Source organism: Esox lucius, chromosome 19 (assembly GCF_011004845.1).
Source record: "Esox lucius isolate fEsoLuc1 chromosome 19, fEsoLuc1.pri, whole genome shotgun sequence".
Taxonomy (NCBI): domain Eukaryota; kingdom Metazoa; phylum Chordata; class Actinopteri; order Esociformes; family Esocidae; genus Esox; species Esox lucius.
In genome coordinates, this window is record NC_047587.1 from 9,536,341 (window position 1) to 9,558,674 (window position 22,334).

Consider the following 22,334-nt stretch of genomic DNA (forward strand, 5'->3'; position numbering starts at 1 on the left):
ACCGTTCACATTTCACAGGCCCTTAACGACAATACCAGCCACATGGACGACGGCCCGGAGGGGTTTTGTTTTCACGCAGGCAAGCAGACCTCCGGTCCTGTCGCCCTGACCGACCGACAGACGGCCAGACAGACGGCCAGTCTAATTCGATAAAGGCTCAATAGGACACTCACCACGGTGAAGACTTTGCACTCCTGGCCTGTGAGGGTGAGGACCATCTGAGGCTGGAGAGCTGAGCCGAGGTAGAAGCCCTGGGCCACTATGGTGCTGCCTCCGCTGTTGGACGCACGAAAAGAGTAGCCCCGTGAATAACGACACAGTGTGTTCTCTATGGGGAGAATGCTTGTTAGCAATCAGTCACAAGCGTTTGCGATTAGCCACTAGCTGCCCACAAGAACAATGCATGAAGATACATTGTGAACTTAATGGGGAAACCTGCTTGAAGTGTCAGCCGTGAGGGACTCATGTACTCACATCCCACATACTTCCTGTCAAAAAGCCCGGAGATAATGTGTCCCTCTTCGCCCACTTAATCTAGGCGAGTGTCTCTCTCCCCTTCCCCTCTTCTCTGCACAATAATAAAAAAATGTACCTCTCTCTGTCTGTCTCTGTGACTTCTGTGTTGTAATACAGTCTCCTGCTCTCTCTGTCTTTCTCTGTGACTTCTGTGTGTTTATAAAGTCCCCTGCTCTCTCTGTCTGTCTCTGTGACTTCTGTGTTGTAATACAGTCTCCTGCTCTCTCTGTCTTTCTCTGTGACTTCTGTGTGTTAATAAAGTCTCCTGCTCTCTCTGTCTTTCTCTGTGACTTCTGTGTGTTAATAAAGTCTCCTGCTCTCTCTGTCTGTCTCTGTGACTTCTTTGTGTTAATAAAGTCTCCTGCTCTCTCTGTCTGTCTCTGTGACTTCTGTGTGTTAATACAGTCTCCTGCTCTCTCTGTCTGCCTCTGTGACTTCTGTGTGTTAATACAGTCTCCTGCTCTCTCTGTCTGTCTCTGTGATTTCTGTGTGTTAATACAGTCTCCTGCTCTCTCTGTCTGCCTCTGTGACTTCTGTGTGTTAATACAGTCTCCTGCTCTCTCTGTCTTTCTCTGTGACTTCTGTGTGTTAATACAGTCTCCTGCTCTCTCTGTCTGTCTCTGTGACTTCTGTGTGTTAATACAGTCTCCTGCTCTCTCTGTCTCATTTCTGACACTTGTAATGTGTGGAAACTCTTCCTATGGATAATAATGCTTAATCCCGTTCCCTCTGGCTCATTCAACATGTGCCCTTTCCACTCCTGTTACTTCCATAAGGCCTGGAGTCTGGATGTTGGGATTCAGCACCACGCTGAGTAACAGAGCCACTAACTGACAGACAGATGGCTTGTCTAACTCCTGTAAAGTACCTGATGAAGGAGCGTGTGGGCTGGATGGAGGAGATGAGAGGGTCTTCATTATATGTAAAGGGCAGAGGAGCCTCCCGGACCACTGAGTCCACCTTAACACAGACCACCTGGGGGGAGGGTGATGGCTGGGGAGGAGTCCTACACACCAGCATAGAGCTGGACACACTGGACAAAGACACAGAATACACATCTGAATATTGGACTACACACACACACACACACACTCACACAGACACACACACACACACACACACACACACACACACAGGCATGCAGGTGTTCTTTCTTAGCGTGACCACTCTGTTGTCCTGAAGAATTCATTATTTTACACATAATAAATGACACTTCTTGTAGGTTTTGTCCCTGCAGTCAGACACTGGGTCTCCAGCAGGGCCTACATCTGTGTCAGAGAGTCCATACCAACATCCACACAATTCCTCTCACATGGATAGTAACTCAAAGCCTGTCAGTACAGTGTATAACAGGGAAAGGCCAAAAGATTTTGGGGAAGAGTTTGGTCTCCAATACATTTCAGTACACTGCAAACTGACCACCACTTAGCCCAAAATAACTATTGTATTTCAAACGATCCAATAACTTCAATACCTTAAATAAACTAGCCATATAACTATTACATCGTTTCTAAGTATTTCTAAGTATTACACAAATATTCCTATCTTCCTTTCGCAGAAACATTTGTCATTCACCTCATGATCTCACAGGTGGTGTTTCCCACAGTGACCTGCCTGATGTTTCCGCTGTCTAAGAAAGACCCTGTGATAGTGAGCTTGGTCCCTCCGGACTTTGGACCAAACTCGGGAAAGATCTCCCTGATCACTGGGTTCTAAGGGAGAGAGGAGGGGTTAGGCCTGGGAACAGACTGCACGACCCACACACACACACACACACACACACACACTAACAACATAACGTCTGAGGTTGGTCAGCGTCAATACAGTCTTACCACGAAGGTGAAGCCCGGCTGCTGGGCCATCTCCTTGCCACTGTGGACCTTCACCACACTGCTAGGAGGGTACACACTCTCTGGGGATGCTGGGGAACACACCAACCTAGACACACATGGACAAATATTTACACACACACACACACACAATTCAACAAAACATTATTTATCCACACGAGTGCACAAGACTGACAACGGACATGGTGTGCTGACCCCAGTTGGAGTAAGCAAGCAGTTAACTTAATTGGATGACAACTTTACTATGCAGCAGAAAAGCACAAAGGGCCCATCTTTCAGGGGGGTGCTGTTCATTCTTCCATACAATGACTTGTTTATGTCACGGGGGATGTTTGGGCACTAGGGCCTTTGAGCTGAATGCTGCTATCTGGCAAGGTCTCTTGGACCGGCAAGAGGGAAGTTCTGTACGCACTCGTTCTCTCACCAATTTACCACTTAGTGAAGTCATGAGTAGAATGTAGTTTGGCTACGTTCCTGCTGTGGCTCGAGAACTCATTCTATGGCTCCAGTGCCTTAACATTCTTCGACTGGCTGACCCTGTGACCCTCATCCCCACACACAACCTACACAACACAACCCCCACCCCACTACCACACACACAACCTACCCAACACAAAACAACCCCCACCCCACTACCACACACACAACCTAGCCAACACAACACAACCCCCACCCCACTACCACACACACAACCTACCCAACACAACACAACCCCCACGCCACTACCACACACACAACCTACCCAACACAACACAACCCCCACCCCGCCACCACACCACACACAACCTACACAACACAACACAACCCCCACCCCGCCACCACAAATAACCTACCCAACACAACACAACCCCACCACCACACCAAACACACAACCTACCCAACACAACACAACCCCCACCCCGCCACCACACACACACAACCTACACAACACAACCCCCAACTCAGCACCACACACACACAACATACCCAACACAACCCCCACCCCGCACCCACACACAACATGCCCAACACCTGTCTATCTTGCATGTCACTCTCACCTGTTACTGTTGCTCTCTCGTTTCAGTAGTTTACATGGGCCTCCGGCCACCTCCAGTCTGATCAATGTGTGGTCAAACCGCTCTGTCTTGTTGAAGCCAAAGTTCCTCCCACACACGGTCACCTTGGTGTGCCCTCCCAGGGGGCCGCTGAATGGAAAGATCTACCCAGACACAAGAAAACCCTTCAAACAACCATCAAACAACTGATTGATACAGAGAGACAAACAGACACAGAAAGACAAAACCCTGTATGTCTAGGTCCAGCAGCTAGCCAGTAAGAGTGACAACCGTCTACAAAGACAGGCAAGCAGACAGACAATGTTCAAACTATCCTCAAACAGTCTTTAAAGAACCAAAGACAAGACTCTTACAAGTAAACAACTCCAGTAAAAATGTGACTGTCTTGTTCACAGCCAAACCCTGCCTGAGTGTCATGTATCCAAGGTTACCAGTTTGACCTTTGTTGGGGTACGTGCCAAAATGGTCTAAAAATCTATCACCTATGACCTGACATGACCCCTGCCTCTTTTGGTCCATTTCGAACACTGACACAGTATGGAGCAGTAACCTTATGACGATCAAAACAACAGCAGTGTCTCAGTGTTCAGGTCACAGGAAGTGATGTCGGTGGTGAACTTTGGCTGGTTTACCGTGGTGATAACGGGAGGGCAGGAGTCCTGTGTCCAGGTGGAGGCTGGGTGACACTGGGCCGACCTGGTGCAACGGCCGTGACACCAACCACATCCCATAAACCCCGGCGCCAGCAGGCAGGAACTACACGACCACTGCTGCTCACAGCCAGGACCAATCAGTGGGACCTTGGTGATCTGAGAACACACAACAGCCAATCAAAATATTGAAACAAACAACAGGCAATTACAATACACTTAACATGAATGAATCAAATCAAACAACAAAAAAAAACATTCTGAAAGAAGAAGGTTTTGGGTTTTATTACTTTCACATAACTGCAAAGGTACTGTGCATAAAATAATCTACTAAATAACACTGTCAGCAGTATGTTAGCAGCTATAGTTGTACAATACTGAAGTAAAGGCATACTCTGCTGTTAAATGATCTTCTTGTCAGTATGACTGGGGTAGGTTTTTCTCAGATCAGCCAGGGCAAAGAGTTAACTTTGAATTGTCGGCTGGGTCATAGTAGGACATTGCGTAAAGCTCTCAAAACATTGTTTCCAATAACCTGTTGGCTCTGGTCCATGTTGAACAATGTGAAGAGTTACTAGGAATGTAATACAGTATGTGTGTGTGTGTCAGTACTGTCTGTGTGTGTTTTTGTCTACCTTGTTTCCTGTAACCAACAATAGGGAGCCGAAGTGGTCCCGGGGCGACAGGAGCCCAAACTCGGGGGACACGGGCCACTTGGTGTCCAGTCGGAGGTCTACATGGGGCATGCTGCGTTTGGAACGAGACACCACCACCTGCGGAAGACGGAGAAACACACGGAACACAGGAAAACACACGGTTACACCATCTAATGGAAAAAACAACCCCGTCTACCGGAGATGCCCAGTAAGCCTCGCTGGTTCAGAAAAGGCCAATCAGGTTCACCGTTTCATTGTTGTCGACGGCGTGTTTGTTTGCCAGAGTCAGGATGAAGAGGGCGCGGGGATTTAGTGGGACCCCTGTGGAGCAGGGCGACTCCGCTGCTGTTGCTTCTAACGGATGCTGTGCATGTTACCCAGGGTGCATTAGAATGCAGAACCGGGAAACAAAAGGGCTGCGTCATTACGGTGTTGTGGTGGAGACCAGGAGACTGGGAATGTGGTCGTCACAGAGGAGGGAGTTCATCACACAGTGTCACACAGTTCCATTTTACTTTCCTATGTAGAGAAATGAGCCTGCTTGAGGCCGCTGAAAGAGGGCGCTTTCGGGAGTGTTTTTCCACTGGCGTTGAACGGACCACTCCCGCTACTCGTGGAACAAGTAATGTCGCTTTATAGAGCGTGAGATGACAGATGGAGAGATTAAAGCCAACCAGCTTGGAGGTGGAGGGAACTGCAGGCTGACAGGGGGACAAAAGACGTCGCCCGCAGGCACCGAGAAAAGCAAGGGAGCTGTGTGTACCTGGACATGTTTGGAGGTGTTGCAGGCAGGCACGCACACACAGAAGCACACACATCCACACTCCTCCACACAGGTACATCAACCCACCTGGAGTACCATTCATCATGTGTGGTTGTGCTGCAATTACAGCCTAGGAGCTGGCAGGCGGTGGGCTGGTGGAAAAACACCGCTAACAACAGGCTCTAATGGAGTGTGGTTATGTCCTGCTTGACTAAAGAGCACTCTGGTTACACCAATCACCGACTCCTTCTATCGCGCCTCCTTCATCCACTATGGCCCTAAGTCGGGTGGGACAGGAAAGACTGTGTGTGTGTGTATGTGTCTCTTTGTGTGTGAGAGATTCAGCCTTGTTTGTGTGCCTGCAAGCTAATTACAGTGTTTGGAAATGCGTCTAACAAATTTCATGTCTCTCTAAAAGACTGGGGCCAGTCAATGGAGATCATGTCTCTCTAAAAGACTGGGGCCAGTCAATGGAGACCATGTCTCTCTAAAAGACTGGGGCCAGTAAATGAAGATCATGTCTCTCTAAAAGACTGGGGCCAGTCAATGGAGATCATGTCTCTCTAAAAGACTGGGACCAGTCAGTAAATGACAGGTCTCTCTAAAAGACTGGGACCAGTCAGTAAATAGCAGGTCTCTTTAAAAGACTGGGGCCAATCAGTAAATGACAGGTCTCTCTAAAAGACTGGGGCCAGTCAGTAAATAGCAGGTCTCTCTAAAAGACTGGGGTCAGTCAGTAAATGGCAGGTCTCTCTAAAAGACTGGGGCCAGTCAGTAAATGGCAGGTCTCTCTAAAAGACTGGGCCCAGTCAGTAAATGGCAGATCTCTCTAAAAGACTGGGCCCAGCCAGTGAATGGCAGATCTCTTTAAAAGACTGGGGTCAGTCAGTAAATGGCAGATCTCTCTAAAAGACTGGGCCCAGTCAGTAAATGGCAGATCTCTTTAAAAGACTGGGGCCAGTCAGTAAATGCCATTTCTCCTGCTTCTCAGGGACTTGTATTTCCTGCTCCAATCATCAGACTGAGTTAGCAACTCGTCCCTCCGTGCTCTGTAACAGTGGGAATAATGTGTATGTGTATTGTAGTCCTTCCACTTGGGACGTCCCCCGCACAACAGGCCTAGTCTCTCTCTGGAGGTAATAGTGGTGTGAATTACAGCTTATTGTATTATCCAGGGGAAGTTAGCCTATAAACACAGCCCCAGTGGTATTCTCACATTGATATTGAACCACGGGGAGAGACTTCCTGATTCTCAACGGAGAGACCATGGGGACCCAGAACAACACAGCTCTCTCTTTCCCTCAGCACTCTTTTTCCCTCGCATGGTGCTTTTTTTTCTGGGAACAAATGATGAACAGAAAGAAAAACAGTTCACAGAGGCCTCACCTAGGATTCCAAAAAGCTAGGAGCAATCGTTAAACCTCTCACCCTCCTTTTTCTCGCTCAATCTTTCTCTCCATCCCTGTCTCTTACTCCTGCACTCTGCGCCGTTTTCTCTCTGTCGCGCTACTTCACTCTTCCACTCCACCAATCCCCTCGTTTTTCAACCTCTCTTCCTCTCTCAGGCTCTTTCTCCCCGGTCCAATCTCCACCTCCCTCCCTCTCTCCCTCCCTCTCTCCCTCCCTCTCTCCCCTCGTGGAGTCCCTTGTACTCCTCTCTCAGGACAGCTGGTCTCCAGCTCTCTCCTTCCCAGACCCCTGTCCCGAGACAATGAAGTTAGAAATTTCACCGGCAACAAAAAATGGAGAGAAAAAACCCCAACAGCCAACAGCTGCGGGCACTCGTACCGAGATACAGAAAGAGAGAGAGAGAGAGAGAAATGCTGCGCGAGGGAACGTGTCACTGAAGCTTGGCGTTTGCCATTAACGGCCCGTTCAGCTCATAACCCTGCTTCCGCGCAGCTGTCGCCACCGTTCCTCCTGTTCCTGCATTACTCCTCAAATGCTTTTTCGGACCGTATTCATGAAACAGCCGTGGGTTTTAAAGGCCTGGTGAAGTTAAAAACCTGAAAACAATATGTATACGAATTTCTTCTGACATTTCCTCACGACAAGCTTTAAATAATAGACGTTACCTTATAATTATGCTTGTTTTTTGCGTGCACTGTAAAAACCATGAAACAAGGGACGTACAGGATCTCACAAAAGTGAGTACACCCCTCACAACTTTGTAAATATTTAAATATATCTTTTCATGTGACAACACTGAAGAAATGACACTTTGCTACAATGTAAAGTAGTGAGTGTACAGCTTGTATAACACTGTAAATTTGCTGTCCCCTCAAAATAACTCAACACACAGCCATTAATGTCTAAATCGCTGGCAACAAAAGTGAGTACATCCCTAAGTGAAAATGTCCAAATTGGGCCCAATTAGCCATTTTCCCTCCCTGGTGTCATGTGACTCGTTAGTGTTACAAGGTCTCAGGTGTGAATGGGGAGCAGGTGTGTTCAATTTGGTGTAATCGCTCCCTCATACTGGTCACTGGAAGTTCAACATGGCACCTCATGGTAAAGAACTCTCTGAGGATCTGAAAAAAAGAATTGTTGCTCTACATAAAGATGGCCTAGGCTATATTTTGACTTGCAGGTCTGACTAGCCCAGGATTGTCAGAACACAGAAGGAACATAGAAGGAACAACTCAAAACTTAATGAAACGTGCAATTTGCGGTCATAAAGTATTTAGCATTTATTATTCACTTAGGCAGTCGCTTGGCAAAGGCTTTAGGAAATGAAATGTATTATTCTTATTATACATTGTCCTTAACAGTAAGAGGTGGGTATCTTACACATTCACTTCAAAGACATGCTGGAAACATGCAAACACAGCATATTTTCTTCACACTAATAAAACAACACCTCAAGCAAGGGTTAAGTATTTTATGCCTTGTTCATGAATAAATATTTGCTGGTGATTAGACTGATTTAAATATGAAAGAGCAGTATGGGAAAAAGCCTGGAATTTGAAGCTATTAGTATAGGTCGTTACTTTGGCTAACTGCTTGATTTCTCAAGGCTGATTCGAATATAATAGACCAATCAGTGTTAATCTGGCTACAGGGTTGTGGGCTCTAGGCCAACCTATTAGATCTGTGTATGCAAAAAATTTCCTGACACCCAAACAATTCAGTAACAGCCACAGAACGGTAAACAGAGTGGCACACTAACAGCCCTTATCAGGCATACATCTACTCTCAACTGAAAAGACTAAACCTAGCCCGGTCCCAGATCAGTTTGAGTGGTTTTACTGACTTCTCTGGTCTTTGTCCCACCAATCCATTGTGCGTGTAAATGGGGCAGGGTGTTGGCTGTTCCGAGCCCAGGCTTGACTGAGCCATCTTCCAGAGTAAAGCCTGTACATACAGGATACAGTGAGACTGACTGTCTGGAAACACACATGGGAAGGGCAAAGCAAAAGCCAGAGTCGGCTGTACTTGTCATTGACAGGGAGAAACCCTCCATGTTTTGCTCAAAAGTCATGGTGGCGGAACGCAGCCTGTCAGGTCTATGGAAGCCAGAGGTCAGAGGTCACGCACTGAACAAACAGGAAGGAGCAACCCCTTCCTTCTCAAGGCTGTGTGGCCGTTTCCCAACTCCACCGTGTACTAGCTGGGCACCTGTGTCTCGGCTCCTCATGGACCCAAAATGGCCGGTCTCACCGGTCCCGTACCAGCATCCTGCACATTTACACACACAATGACCAGTGGAAGCTGTTCTGCCCGGTTGCCATTGTGGGCCATGCAGGTTTATATGGGGCCTCAGGGGCTTAATGCTTTCCTTTCTGAATAAGGGATGAATATGGTTTTGTGTCATATCCTCTCATCTTCCTGAGAGACCAGGTTAGGAGAAGCTCAACCTGGTTAACTGACAGGGAATCCAAGTGCTCAAAGGGCAATTTAAAATATTACATAGGTTATACTGGGATGGATGTAAGGGCTTGTTCATTTGCACCTGCGAGTTCTAAGGCCTGTTAAAATGTCTATAGGTGAAGTGTTTCTGGAAACCCTGGCAGACCCTGTTCTCCATCCTACCTGTATGAAACCCTGGTGGACCCTGTTCTCCATCCTACCTGTATGAAACCCTGGTGGACCCTGTTCTCCATCCTACCTGTATGAAACCCTGGTGGACCTTGTTCTCCATCCTACCTGTATGAAACCCTGGTGGACCTTGTTCTCCATCCTACCTGTATAAAACCCTGGTGGACCTTGTTCTCCATCCTACCTGTATGAGGCGTCCGTCTTCAGTACCTAGGCTGGCCACGGTCTGTTCCTGGGCAGTTGCCACAGCGATGGAGGTGAGCAGGACGTTCCTGAACTGACCGCTGAAGTAGTCCAGTCTGGCCATGGTGCTGATCACCTCCAGGCGGTACCCTTCCTCGTGCTTCCCACAGCCGAAGGAGTCGTCCGACGAACTCTAAAAAGAACCAGCACAGAACACGAGTGGGTCAGAACCTGCTGCTGGTAGGATGTCACACATGGGCGTTTCTTGGATCCACTTTGCATCCCCTAAAGACAGCCATGTGGGTCTCTGAGTAATTTCCGGGTGAGCGTGAACCTGAGGGACAGGGATGGAGGGAGAGGACGAGGTTGGCCTCTGCCCACTAAATCAAGGTTTTTCTACATTTTGGGTTCATTCACAGTGGGCAGGTATTCTACCAATTCTCGTATTACCACCAGGGATCTCTCACTACCAACAGGGATTTCTCACTACAAACAGGGATCTCTCATTACCAACAGGGATCTCTCATTACCAACAGGGATCTCTTACTACCAACAGGGATCTCTTACTACCAACAGGGATCTCTCACTATCAACAGGGATCTCTCACTATCAACAGGGATCTCTCACTATCAACAGGGATCTCTCACTACCAACAGGGATCTCTCACTATCAACAGGGATCTCTCACTATCAACAGGGATCTCTCACTATCAACAGGGATCTCTCATTACCAACAGGGATCTCTCACTACCAACAGGGATCTCTCACTATCAACAGGGATCTCTCACTATCAACAGGGATCTCTCACTATCAACAGGGATCTCTCACTACCAACAGGGATCTCTCACTACCAGTAGGGATCTCTTACCACCAACAGCGATCTCTTACTACCAACAGGGATCTCTCACTACCAATAGGGATCTCTTACCGCCAACAGGGATCTCTTACTACCAATAGGGATCTCTTACTACCAACAGGGATCTCTTACTACCAACAGGGATCTCTCACTACCAACAGGGATCTCTCACTACCAATAGGGATCTCTTACTACCAACAGGGATCTCTTACTACCAACAGGGATCTCTCACTACCAACAGGGATCTCTTACTACCAACAGGGATCTCTTACTACCAATAGGGATCTCTACCTACTAAGGAGATTAACTGTGTTCCTTGTATTTGTGCTTTTCTTGGTTGTTCTTCAGCCCGTTTCTTTCTCCAGCAGCTGTATATGGGTTTGTTCAACTACAACCTGTTTGGCACAGCCAGCCTCATGCAGGTTGCCACACCCTGCTTCGAATCCAATCCTCTTTCAATCACCTTAGTCATCACCATTAAACCACAAGTCTGACCCACTGAAGAGCCAGCAGAGGTCACCATCCAATGAAACAGAGACCGCTTCACCTGGCTGGTCAAAGGGCCCTACCGTTACAGCTTCATTGGCTAATCAATAATGAATGTAACCTGAGGCTGGCACGCAGGGTCCATGACTAACCAGACTGGGTTAGTGTCACCATGCAGAGGCCTGAGAAGGCTGAAAACCGAGACTACCAGTCAGACACGGCCCATTTACAAACGAACTCCAGTTAAACTTTACACTGTAGTCGTTAGGACCCGTGTATCCAGAGCTACTTACAGTTAGTGTATACATCCTGAGATGTGATAGCCTGGTGGGACAACCGCACAACCCAGTAAAAAATATTTTCGCAATGCTTTTTAGTGAAGTCAGTACTAGAAGGAACAAAGGCAATGGTGGGGCTGTGGCTGTTTGACTGTACACTCCAAAGGCTCCAGACACAACAATCAGTAAACAACACATCTCTGACCCAGAACCCAAAAGAGTTACAATATTAGACATAACCAGCTCCAATGCTTCAAGGGAAAATTCACTGAAATGTCACTTAAAATTACATGGTGTCCTTGCAATATAAGCATTTCATGTACAGTATCTCACAAAAGTGAGTCCTGTCATACCCATATTATAATTGAAATGAATCAGGCTTTTATTCTGAAACTTACCAAAGTCACCTTGGGATTGGGATTCTATCAATCCCACGACTACGTAGCACTTGTGAGAAACAAATTCAATCCAAGTCATTGTTCAAGTCAGTACCAAAACTCACTGTTAAAATGACTTGAGAATTACACAACATTTTAGCTACTTTCAGATTATCTGGATGTGATGCATGAAAAAAACCTCAGCAAAAAATGACACAGAGCCAAAAACCACAGCCATACTGCCGAGGGCCAGTGGTGCTGAGCGGTCCGGCTGGAACTCTTCTGGGAGAACCGCGTCTTTTTCTCAGATCAAGATGATTGTAACACCTGAGGTGAACTGGACAGATGAGTCTGTGTGTCTGTGTGTGTCTGTGAGTGTGTGTGTGACAGATGATGGATGATATGTCTTCAATGTGTATACAGTTTGGGCGTGTGTTCCCGATCCTACAGCACAGATACCCCAGGGTAGCAAGTCTGACCCACAATAACACCCTATGTCCGCTCCGCAAGATGCCGGCCTTACGTCAGAACCCCACATAAGATACAGCCCTCGGGAACCAGCCTGGGTCCTCCCTCTACACTCCCAGAGAGTCTTCATCCCGCCAGGACACTATGGAGATTACAACATAACCCGCTTCATAAACAGTACCAGACACCATTATTTTGATAGAAAACAAACCAAAGTAGCCCAGGCCCATAGGAGGGAGAGCAGAAGACAGAGAATGGGTTCTGGAGCATTCCATGGGACTCTGAAGGTATTGTTGACAATCCAGGAAACCTAATTGGACAGCGGTAGAGTGTTTTGACAAAGCTGTTTGAAGGTTGGTTGCTATTATCCTAGAGACTTAGGGCTTGGCTTTAGCGCAAAGTTGGACCCGCTTAAAGACAACAGCCAGGTTGTCATGGTAAATTATTCTCTTCAGTGAGGTTGCCGTCTTTTTTTTTATTATTTAAAAAACGCATATAAAAATTATACGGCAACATTATAACAGCTCCAAACAGCTTTCTGCTTATACATGATCCTTACCGAGTTTTTCTGAAGGTGTTTTCGTGCAGTAAAACAAGAGCCTGGGGGTGTTGGAGGAGGGATATGTGAGACACTGTACACCTTTTACCCAACACTTAACCACCGCCTATTGTCTGAAACACAACCGCCAGGCGATTGTGTTACTACGGTTACTCGGGCTGAACCAGCTCACTACTGTGTGGAGCCACTCCGCAGGGCCTGCTGGTAACCACTGTGTGTGTGTGTGTGTGTGTGTGTGTGTGTGTGAGAGAGAGAGCGTGAGTGTGTATGGAAACTCCTGTGTTTGTGTGCGAATGTGTAAGCTTGTATGTGAGTGTGTTTTAGTTAGTGAATGTATGTGAATGAAGAGTGTTTTGTATGAAGAACCCCACAGATAGAGAGAGAGAGAAAGGTGTAGAATGAGACAGTGGCAGAGAGAGATGGAGGTAGAGTTAGGGAGAGTTATAGGGGGAGATTTAGAGAGAGATGGAGAGGTACAGATCTGGGCCTGGAGTGCTGTACTTGTGTCTCCATACAGTGCTGTACTTGTGTCTCCATACAGCGCTGTACTTGTGTCTCCATACAGTGCTGTACTTGTGTCTCCATACAGTGCTGTACTTGTGTCTCCATACAGTGCTGTACTTGTGTCTCCATGCAGTGCTGTACTTGTATCTCCATACAGTGCTGTACTTGTGTCTCCATACAGTGCTGTACTTGTGTCTCCATACAGTGCTGTACTTGTGTCTCCATACAGTGCTGTACTTGTGTCTCCATACAGTGCTGTACTTGTGTCTCATTCTACCAGCAGACACCGCTCCATATCAGCCACACACAGGGGGTCAGGCAGGGTGGTGGACATTATACATACATGTACTACGTTTACCAACATGCCTGCGCACACACACACACACACATACACACACACACACAGGCTTTTGTTGTTGCTAATCTGTCTAGAGTGCCGGAGCCATGGTGTCCACAAAGTCAGCTGCCCGTTCACTAGAATAACACACCCTCTGCCCCTGACTGCCTCCACTGACTGTTGTTTATGTGTGTGTGTGTGTGTGTCTGTTTATAGAGTCGGGGAGGGTGTTGTTGACTTGTGCAGTGAGATGGAAAAGTGATTTCAACGTCATACCTCTGGGCCAGGAATATTGACTTGAGGGATTTCAAAAATCAGCAGATAATTGTGTGTTTCATGCGTAGTTTCATGCATAGTTTCATGCATAGTTGCATGCATAGTTTCATGCGTAGTTGCATGCATAGTCTCATGTGTAGTTGCATGCATAGTCTCATGTGTAGTTTCATGCATAGTCTCATGTGTAGTTTCATGCGTAGTTTCATGCGTAGTTGCATGCATAGTTGCATGCGTAGTTTCATGCGTAGTTTCATGCGTAGTTGCATGCGTAGTTTCATGCGTAGTTGCATGCATAGTTGCATGCGTAGTTTCATGTGTAGTTTCCACTGGGCACATGGTCCTGGATCAAGGGTCACCTGGCCTAAGCAGAGGCATGGCACTGCAACCTGACTCTGCTGGCTGTAATCACTACTGGCTGCTCTATGTGTGCGTGCGTATGTGGTGTATGTGTCTATTAGTGTGTGTCTGTATGTGCGTGCATGTGTTTGTTTTTGCCAAGGGCTTTTAAGCTGACAATACGGTTGGATTACACCCCAGCACTCTGAGGGCAGCTGGTCAGAGGCGCCACATGCCCCTAGATGCCAGGCAGGGTTAGGGGTTAGCGCGCGTGTGTATGTGTTGGTAAGGCGCAGCGGGCCTAGCTGGCATGGGGGTGTCGGGCATGCACACAGAACAGCCTCGCACGTCACAAACGAACGCCAGAGGAAGAACTCCGTCAGGCTGAACAATATACAGTATACCCCAAGGGCTGCTGGTGACCGAGGGAGAAAAGCAGGGTCCACAAGCACCTGTTGTCGAGAGGCCCCACTCTTAACCTGCCTTACCATTCCTTCCATTCAACCTTCCTTCCTTTCCTTCCTTCCTTCCACTTGTCCTTTCCTAGTACCTTTCCTCCACACATCTCTCATCCCTCTCTTTCTGAGGCCCTGCTTGGTCCCACTGTTGAAACAGCCAAATGACCTGTCAGCACAGACCGGGGGCTGGGGGGGTCTTTGTGACTCCTGAGGAACAATTGAGCCGCCCCCTGTGTAACGCACACACACACACAAAGTAATACATGCGCACACACTTCATAAACCCCTCGCTGAATGAATGGTGAGTGAATGGCTGGCCATCATGCTCTCACTATACCCCCCCCCCCTCTCTCGTTTTCTCTCTCTGGCTCGCCATGGAGAAGCTAACATTATCTGTAAGAATGCACTTTCTAATGTTCTGTCCCCTAAGCTTGACACAGCTACTTTTGGTATCTTATATCAAGGGAGTTTTGTGGTTTTGAATGGAATTTATGGGTTCTCAGAAAGTTGGAAAAACAAGGCCAGATGTAGAGTAAGGAGTTTGGGCCAGAGATAGAGTATATACATAGTTGTACTGGGATGAAGGTCTATCCTCACAGCAGTTCTTTTGCCATTCAGCTACGCTCCATCACCTGAACCATGACTGATATCTGATGATCGGAAGGAACAGGGAAAATCGTGGCCAGACAAACACTGTTACACACACCATCGAATGTGCCAGAAGATATTTGTACTAATCCTTAGTAAAAAAAAAAAAAAAATTCCTGAATTATACAGTAATTCCAAAAATCCATTAGTCATAGTGCATCAATGCCTTCAAAAGACCCGTTCCCCTGGAGAACATTCCCAATAGCTGGAGAGCGTCTCTCTGTGACAGACTGCCCAGAACAGTCCATCCCACATACTCACTGTGGCACGGCCGGCAGCGACCATCATAGCATGTTAACTCAATCAGAACAAATACAGACCAACACAAATGGAGGATAATTTAGTGCCGGGGCCGTGGGCCGCTCCGAGTTAGCGGCCGTCATCTACCCGCCATCATGCATTATTAGCTTTGGCGCTAACCCACTTCCATTGATTACCAATTCCAGGCAGACGGAAGGGGCTTTGACTTCGGGGGAATCCTTTCCACCATAAACCACACCTCTCCAATCGTACAGCAACTCTGGAATAAGAAGTGCAAACTGCCCAGACCTGGACATGAGTGGTCAGGGGCAGCGGCCTACACTCCATGAGGAGTATCAGTCATTTAGTCCTCCTGTTACAGATCAAGACGAAACCTGACGATCCAAGCTGCCAGTCTGCTGACTTTGTAACAACTGCTGATGTAAAACAGGACTTCATAAATACTTTGTACTGATTGATTTAGAAGAAGGATCAGATCCAATAAGGGTTGGGGGAACACTCACGATTCCAAGAGATCCTAATTCCTTTTCAGAGGAACAAAGATCCAAGCTGACAATATAATTCCTGAATTCCTGGTTCTCAGTCAGAGGTACTCTGGAATAATCAGTTCCACCCTGCCGGAGTAAAGTGGAATGCTTGGCAGAGTCTTCTCAGTGATTACCTCATGTGAAGCTTCTTCCTCTGGGTCACCACGCTACCACCCCTCCATCAACGGTATCTATATGTGTGTGTTTCTGGTTTCTCTTTCGCTCGGCTTCTAATTTCTTGCATTAGATGCCCGGTGTGGAGGTTTTCTCTACATCACTAGGAGCTTCCAGCATATGAGACCAGGTGAGGACACGGCCCCCGAAGGCCCTGCCCAACATAGAGCCCTCTAAGGAGCCAGATCACGCAGTTTCTTCACAAGTTCATGATTCTTCACAGAGAGAAGAGGTCCAACCACATGAGGACGGGTCCAACTAAGGTCTAAACATTGAGTTTACACTGCTAGGCTAATAGAAGTTACAGTGTACAGTGAGGTACTGTACACTGTAACAATACAGAATAATAATATGAAGTGTTAATCTGTATAGCATTTCAAATGACAGAGACAACTGATTTATGCTGAAGACAACAGCCTCTGTACATGTTTTATATACATGGGAGTAGTATTGTATGTTAATTAAACATGCCTTAAATAACTGACATTTAGCCAACCTAACATTGGTCTCAGTGCCAGGCTTTTCTCCATTCTTACACTCCTCTTCGTCAAGGATGCCACTCCGGGTACAGTCAACAACGAGCACCGCGATGGGTCACATGATTGTAAAGTTACACAGACCCCAGCGACAACCACTGTGAACCACAAGTTACAAAGACCCCAGCAACAACCACTGTGAACCACAAGTTACAAAGACCCCAGCGACAACCACTGTGAACAACAAGTTACAAAGACCCCAGCGACAACCACTGTGAACAACAAGAACATGCAAAACATCCCTCTACACACATCAATGTCCAGGGTGAAAACACACAAAACACATTCAAACGGGAGTAAAAGTCAAGGCCTTGTGGAAACACCAACAGTCCGAGCGAACCGCAGAAACACCACAGACATGAAGACATAGTTCACGGCAGCTAGCAGGTGGTGGTATTTCTACACCAATCACAGTCAAATGCACAACACACTAACAATAAGCATAGTCCCAGTTCACAGAGGAATGGAAGGCAGGGCGACAATACATCATTGTACTGCTTTTTCACACACATAAACTCCTGGAAGTTGGCATCCCTCTTCATGCTATTTATCACACACGGACACGCACACACACAGACACGCACACACACACACATGCCAGCTCTTCTGTGATTCATTTCAAAATAACATATGATCTAAATCTGGTGAATTTGTCATACCAAGAGCCAGATGAATGCGCCAGAAACAGTTAATTATGATCTGAGATCAGTTTTAAATCACGATGAATAAGAAGGAACGTGATCATAGATCAGCACTCTTCTGGAAAGCTTGGTGAATCACTATGGATAATGCCAGTGGACACATTTTTAAACAGGAATACTGTTCGTCTTTGTTCACTAGTGGCTGTATTGTTGCAACCTAAACAGAAAGTCATCGTCTCGTCACTGTCCTCAGCAGTCCTGGTATGAGGAATGCCAAACCAAGATTCAAGTGCCTGTAAACTCAGCTTTAGATTTCAGTAACGTTCATGTGAAATATAATTAAGCATCTTCTTAATCAGCCACCTAGATATGGCCATCGGTCAATCTACCAACATGCAGATTATTTTCTTTTGCTTTCCTGCCTCTTCAGAAGGTTTAGTCAATGACATGATTGTGCACTTCACCTTATCCTCGTTAATATGCAAGACTTCAATGTCAAACATTAACCATCGCACACGGCAACGGTCAAAAAAACTTGCCACAGAGGGTCAAAACAGCAGTTAATTCCTGTTCAGAAGGGTTAATGAACTTTTTTCCCCAGAGCTGTACTGGCAAACCAGTTTTCATACAGCCAAAATTGTAGTTGACTGTTTACAGTAGGTAGCCATATTTTAGCTAATGCAATTTAAATGTTCTCTGCTTGTGTAGCTGGTCACAGTAACTTTAAACAGCTAGCTCTTAGGACTTAAATTCACATTACTAGTCACCAATGCAAAAAGACAAAGAAATGTGCTGAAAAAGCTTTGCGATTAGCACACATTCATGTACAGTCAGGCTCTGCTGACCCGCGGATCCTGTTGCCAGGGTAGTTAGATGGAGAGATGCTACAGCTCAAACAACAAAGGAATATCTGACTAATTGCTACCTGGTAGGAATGTGTAGAATTTTGAGCAACATTAAAATAGCAATGCATGTTTATTATCACAGTTTGGTGGTGATTATTGTACTTGAACTACATGAAGATTTAAGAGTTCACTCTCAGACAGTATTGTCAGATTAATAAAATTTCACAGTTATTGCTGGCTTAGTTAGTAAACTACATGAAAGAAGAAACATTCAGTCCTCCTCTAAAAAAACGAAATACAACTGCCCCAGGCTTTTCTGAAAATCATTCTCCTATATCATAATCCCTTAACAACAAAGAGAAAGTTATCTTAGCAGTAAGCTGGCCAAATCCATTAGCTGGACAAATAGGAAAAGTTCCTAAACCCCAAAAGAATCCATTGAATTCCAGGAAAAACCGCCTGGGCCCACTCAGGTGTGAGCATGCCCTCCCTTCAGTATTTATTAGGATCGCCTTCTGATGCAACAGGATTCACCCTGAATCATATCACCAGTGGGGGTGTAGCATCAAAGCCTCCAGCCACAGTCTGATTGGAGTCCTTGGGAAGTGAATTGCGCCTCTGTTTGTCGGGCCATTGTATGGGCGCACAACAGGGTGATAAAGAGCACAGAGGCGTTGAGGAGATGTGGAGGCTGGGGGAGCGGGCCGGCGGTGTCTTTCTGTCCTATCCCTCCATTACTTGAGTACACATTCAGACAGAATCCCTTGGCTCCATTGTGTGGGGATTACTATAGCTCTTGGAATGACGGGGAGGTTGGGCTGCCTCCACTGGGGCCACAGGACAAACATGCCTTGGCCCTGATTACTTTGTGTCTCTTTCCATTTCATCAGGCCTTACATTTTAGTAATATATCTGACGCTCTTATAAAGACTGTATACATTATTGACTGCAGAATAGCACTTTACATTATAGAACACATATATATACATACAGTAAATAAAATCTATATATTTCTTTGAATTCTTTGTTACAGGAGGAGGGAGAGGTGATGAATAAGCCAACTGGAAGCTGCTGATGATTTAGTGGCCATGAAGATGATGAGAATGATGAGAAATGTGGAGCAGACCGGCTGGTATACTATAAGGTGGAGCAGACCGGCTGGTATACTATAAGGTGGAGCAGACCGGCTGGTATAATATAAGGTGGAGCAGACCGGCTGTTATAATATAAGGTGGAGCAGACCGGCTGGTATAATATAAAGTGGAGCAGACCGGCTGGTATAATATAAGGTGGAGCAGACCGGCTGGTATAATATAAGGTGGAGCAGACCGGCTGGTATAATATAAGGTGGAGCAGACCGGCTGGTATAATATAAGGTGGAGCAGACCGGCTGGTATAATATAAAGTGGAGCAGACCGGCTGGTATAATATAAAGTGGAGCAGACCGACTGGTATAATATAAGGTGGAGCAGACCGGCTGGTATAATATAAAGTGGAGCAGACCGGCTGGTATAATATAAAGTGGAGCAGACCGACTGGTATAATATAAGGTGGAGCAGACCGGCTGGTATAATATAAAGTGGAGCAGACCGGCTGGTATAATATAAAGTGGAGCAGACCGACTGGTATAATATAAGGTGGAGCAGACCGGCTGGTATAATATAAAGTGGAGCAGACCGGCTGGTATAATATAAAGTGGAGCAGACCGACTGGTATAATATAAAGTGGAGCAGACCGGCTGGTATAATATAAAGTGGAGCAGACCGACTGGTATAATATAAGGTGGAGCAGACCGGCTGGTATAATATAAAGTGGAGCAGACCGGCTGGTATAATATAAAGTGGAGCAGACCGACTGGTATAATATAAGGTGGAGCAGACCGGCTGGTATAATATAAAGTGGAGCAGACCGGCTGGTATAATATAAGGTGGAGCAGACCGGCTGGTATAATATAAGGTGGAGCAGACCGGCTGGTATAATATAAAGTGGAGCAGACCGGCTGGTATAATATAAGGTGGAGCAGACCGGCTGGTATAATGTAAAGTGGAGCAGACCGGCTGGTATAATATAAAGTGGAGCAGACCGGCTGGTATAATATAAGGTGGAGCAGACCGGCTGGTATAATATAAAGTGGAGCAGACCGGCTGGTATAATATAAGGTGGAGCAGACCGGCTGGTATAATATAAAGTGGAGCAGACCGGCTGGTATAATATAAGGTGGAGCAGACCGGCTGGTATAATATAAGGTGGAGCAGACCGGCTGGTATAATATAAAGTGGAGCAGACCGGCTGGTATAATATAAGGTGGAGCAGACCGGCTGGTATAATATAAAGTGGAGCAGACCGGCTGGTATAATATAAGGTGGAGCAGACCGGCTGGTCTAACACAGTTCAGTTAACCGCTCCACCGCTCCACTGGACTTGGTGATTAAAACCCCTTCATGAAGCCAGCTCAGACGGCCTGGGACACAATGCTTCAAGGGGGTGTAAGGAAATGAAAGGGCACTGGTGGAGTGAGGTAGAGGTCGACATGAGGCCACTGGGCAGGAGGGTGTCCTGTGGCCGTGGAGGGGAGATTGACTTTGGTCCCTCATGCAGAAACGGGGGTGTGGACGGCTGACAGACAAGTGTATCCACAATGCAGAGCACGGGAGCAGGAAACCACCGCGTGGAGGAGAAGACGTAGAGGAGGAGGAAGAATGGCAAGTGACTGATTAGAACAACAGCCCTGGGGCCTTGGCTCAGAGTCACACAGCAAATCTCCTTCACTTCACAACAGACACAAACCAAGTGTGTCATGTGGAGCCTCGGGAACTGCTGGCAAAGACCTCTGAAGTCGTCAGGTACTTGGTTGTGCGGAGGAAAAAACGGAAGATGTGGGCTGTGAAGAGAATGTATGTCATTTGTAACGGCATGTTGAAAAGGGAAGTTGGCTTCCGGTGTAAAGGAGCAGAGAGGAGGAGAGGAGATAGAAGGGGTGAGGAGAGGAGAGAAGGAGAGAGGAGAGAGGATTTAGAGGGGAAGGGAGGGGAGGGAGGAAGGAGGAGAGGTATTCAACAACACTGTGTGATAGGTGGGTCATTCTAGCGTGTTCTCCCACTGGGAGGCTGCCAGGTTGCAGGCGAGTTACTAGTTACTGCTCTGTCTTTATCTGGTTTATGAAGATAAGATGTGCATACAAAACCAACCTCACAAACTGACAAACAGCCCACAGGCACGCACCACCCCACGCAATGTGGTTTTTTCCAAACAAGTCACGGAGAACAGGGAATCGGGACGTTGCACTAATGATTAACGTAACGCAAAAAATAAACTGACATTAACCGGAAAAAAAGCGGATAATTACCAGGATATACTAGCGGATGTGAAATGAGCAAGCAGAGCAACACTGAAGAATTTACAAAATAAACATCATTCTAACCATATCTGTTTTCATTCATTGGTAATCAAAGTCTAGTTTGATAATGTCATCATCGATCGACCAAAAGGACAATTTTATGTAATCAGGACAGTGTCTCAAAGTATTGACCCAGCACTCGTCTCTGTAATCTAACAGTTAAGCCTACAGCCAGGTAAGGAAAGGTCTCCCATTACTCTCTATGGCTAAAGCACTCAATAGGGAACAGTGGCATAACTACACGATTAAAAAAACATTTTGTTTGCACAACCTTTTTGTTTGCAAGTATTCCTGTTGTGCCCCATAATGCAGGTGTTGGAGTTAATTCAGTCAGTTAAAGAAATTCAATCAGTTCAGTCAGTCAGTCTGGGTGCCAGGTGGTCAGGTAAGTCAGTTCTGTCAATCAGGTCAGTCAGTCAGTCTGGGTGCCAGGTGGTCAGGTAAGTCAGTTCTGTCAGTTCTGTCAATCAGGTCAGTCAGTCAGTCTGGGTGCCAGGTGGTCAGGTAAGTCAGTTCTGTCAGTTCTGTCAATCAGGTCAGTCAGTCAGTCTGGGTGCCAGGTGGTCAGGTAAGTCAGTTCTGTCAGTTCTGTCAATCAGGTCAGTCAGTCAGTCTGGGTGCCAGGTGGTCAGGTAAGTCAGTTCTGTCAATCAGGTCAGT

General features: G+C 46.7%; 1 protein-coding gene across 1 annotated transcript in view; it reads right to left on the reverse strand.

The window, feature by feature from the left end:
• The window catches only part of met (MET proto-oncogene, receptor tyrosine kinase), a 55,927-nt gene that overhangs the window by 24,812 nt on the left and 8,781 nt on the right, over nt 1–22,334 (reverse strand). Inside the window, exons 3-10 of the mRNA XM_020040528.2 lie at nt 9,713–9,904; nt 4,707–4,844; nt 4,054–4,230; nt 3,404–3,564; nt 2,349–2,454; nt 2,092–2,228; nt 1,385–1,549; nt 174–276 (exon numbers count right to left, since the gene is read on the reverse strand). Of these exons, the coding sequence (XP_019896087.2) occupies nt 174–276; nt 1,385–1,549; nt 2,092–2,228; nt 2,349–2,454; nt 3,404–3,564; nt 4,054–4,230; nt 4,707–4,844; nt 9,713–9,904 (1,179 nt within the window). The remainder of the gene's footprint in view (nt 1–173; nt 277–1,384; nt 1,550–2,091; nt 2,229–2,348; nt 2,455–3,403; nt 3,565–4,053; nt 4,231–4,706; nt 4,845–9,712; nt 9,905–22,334) is intronic.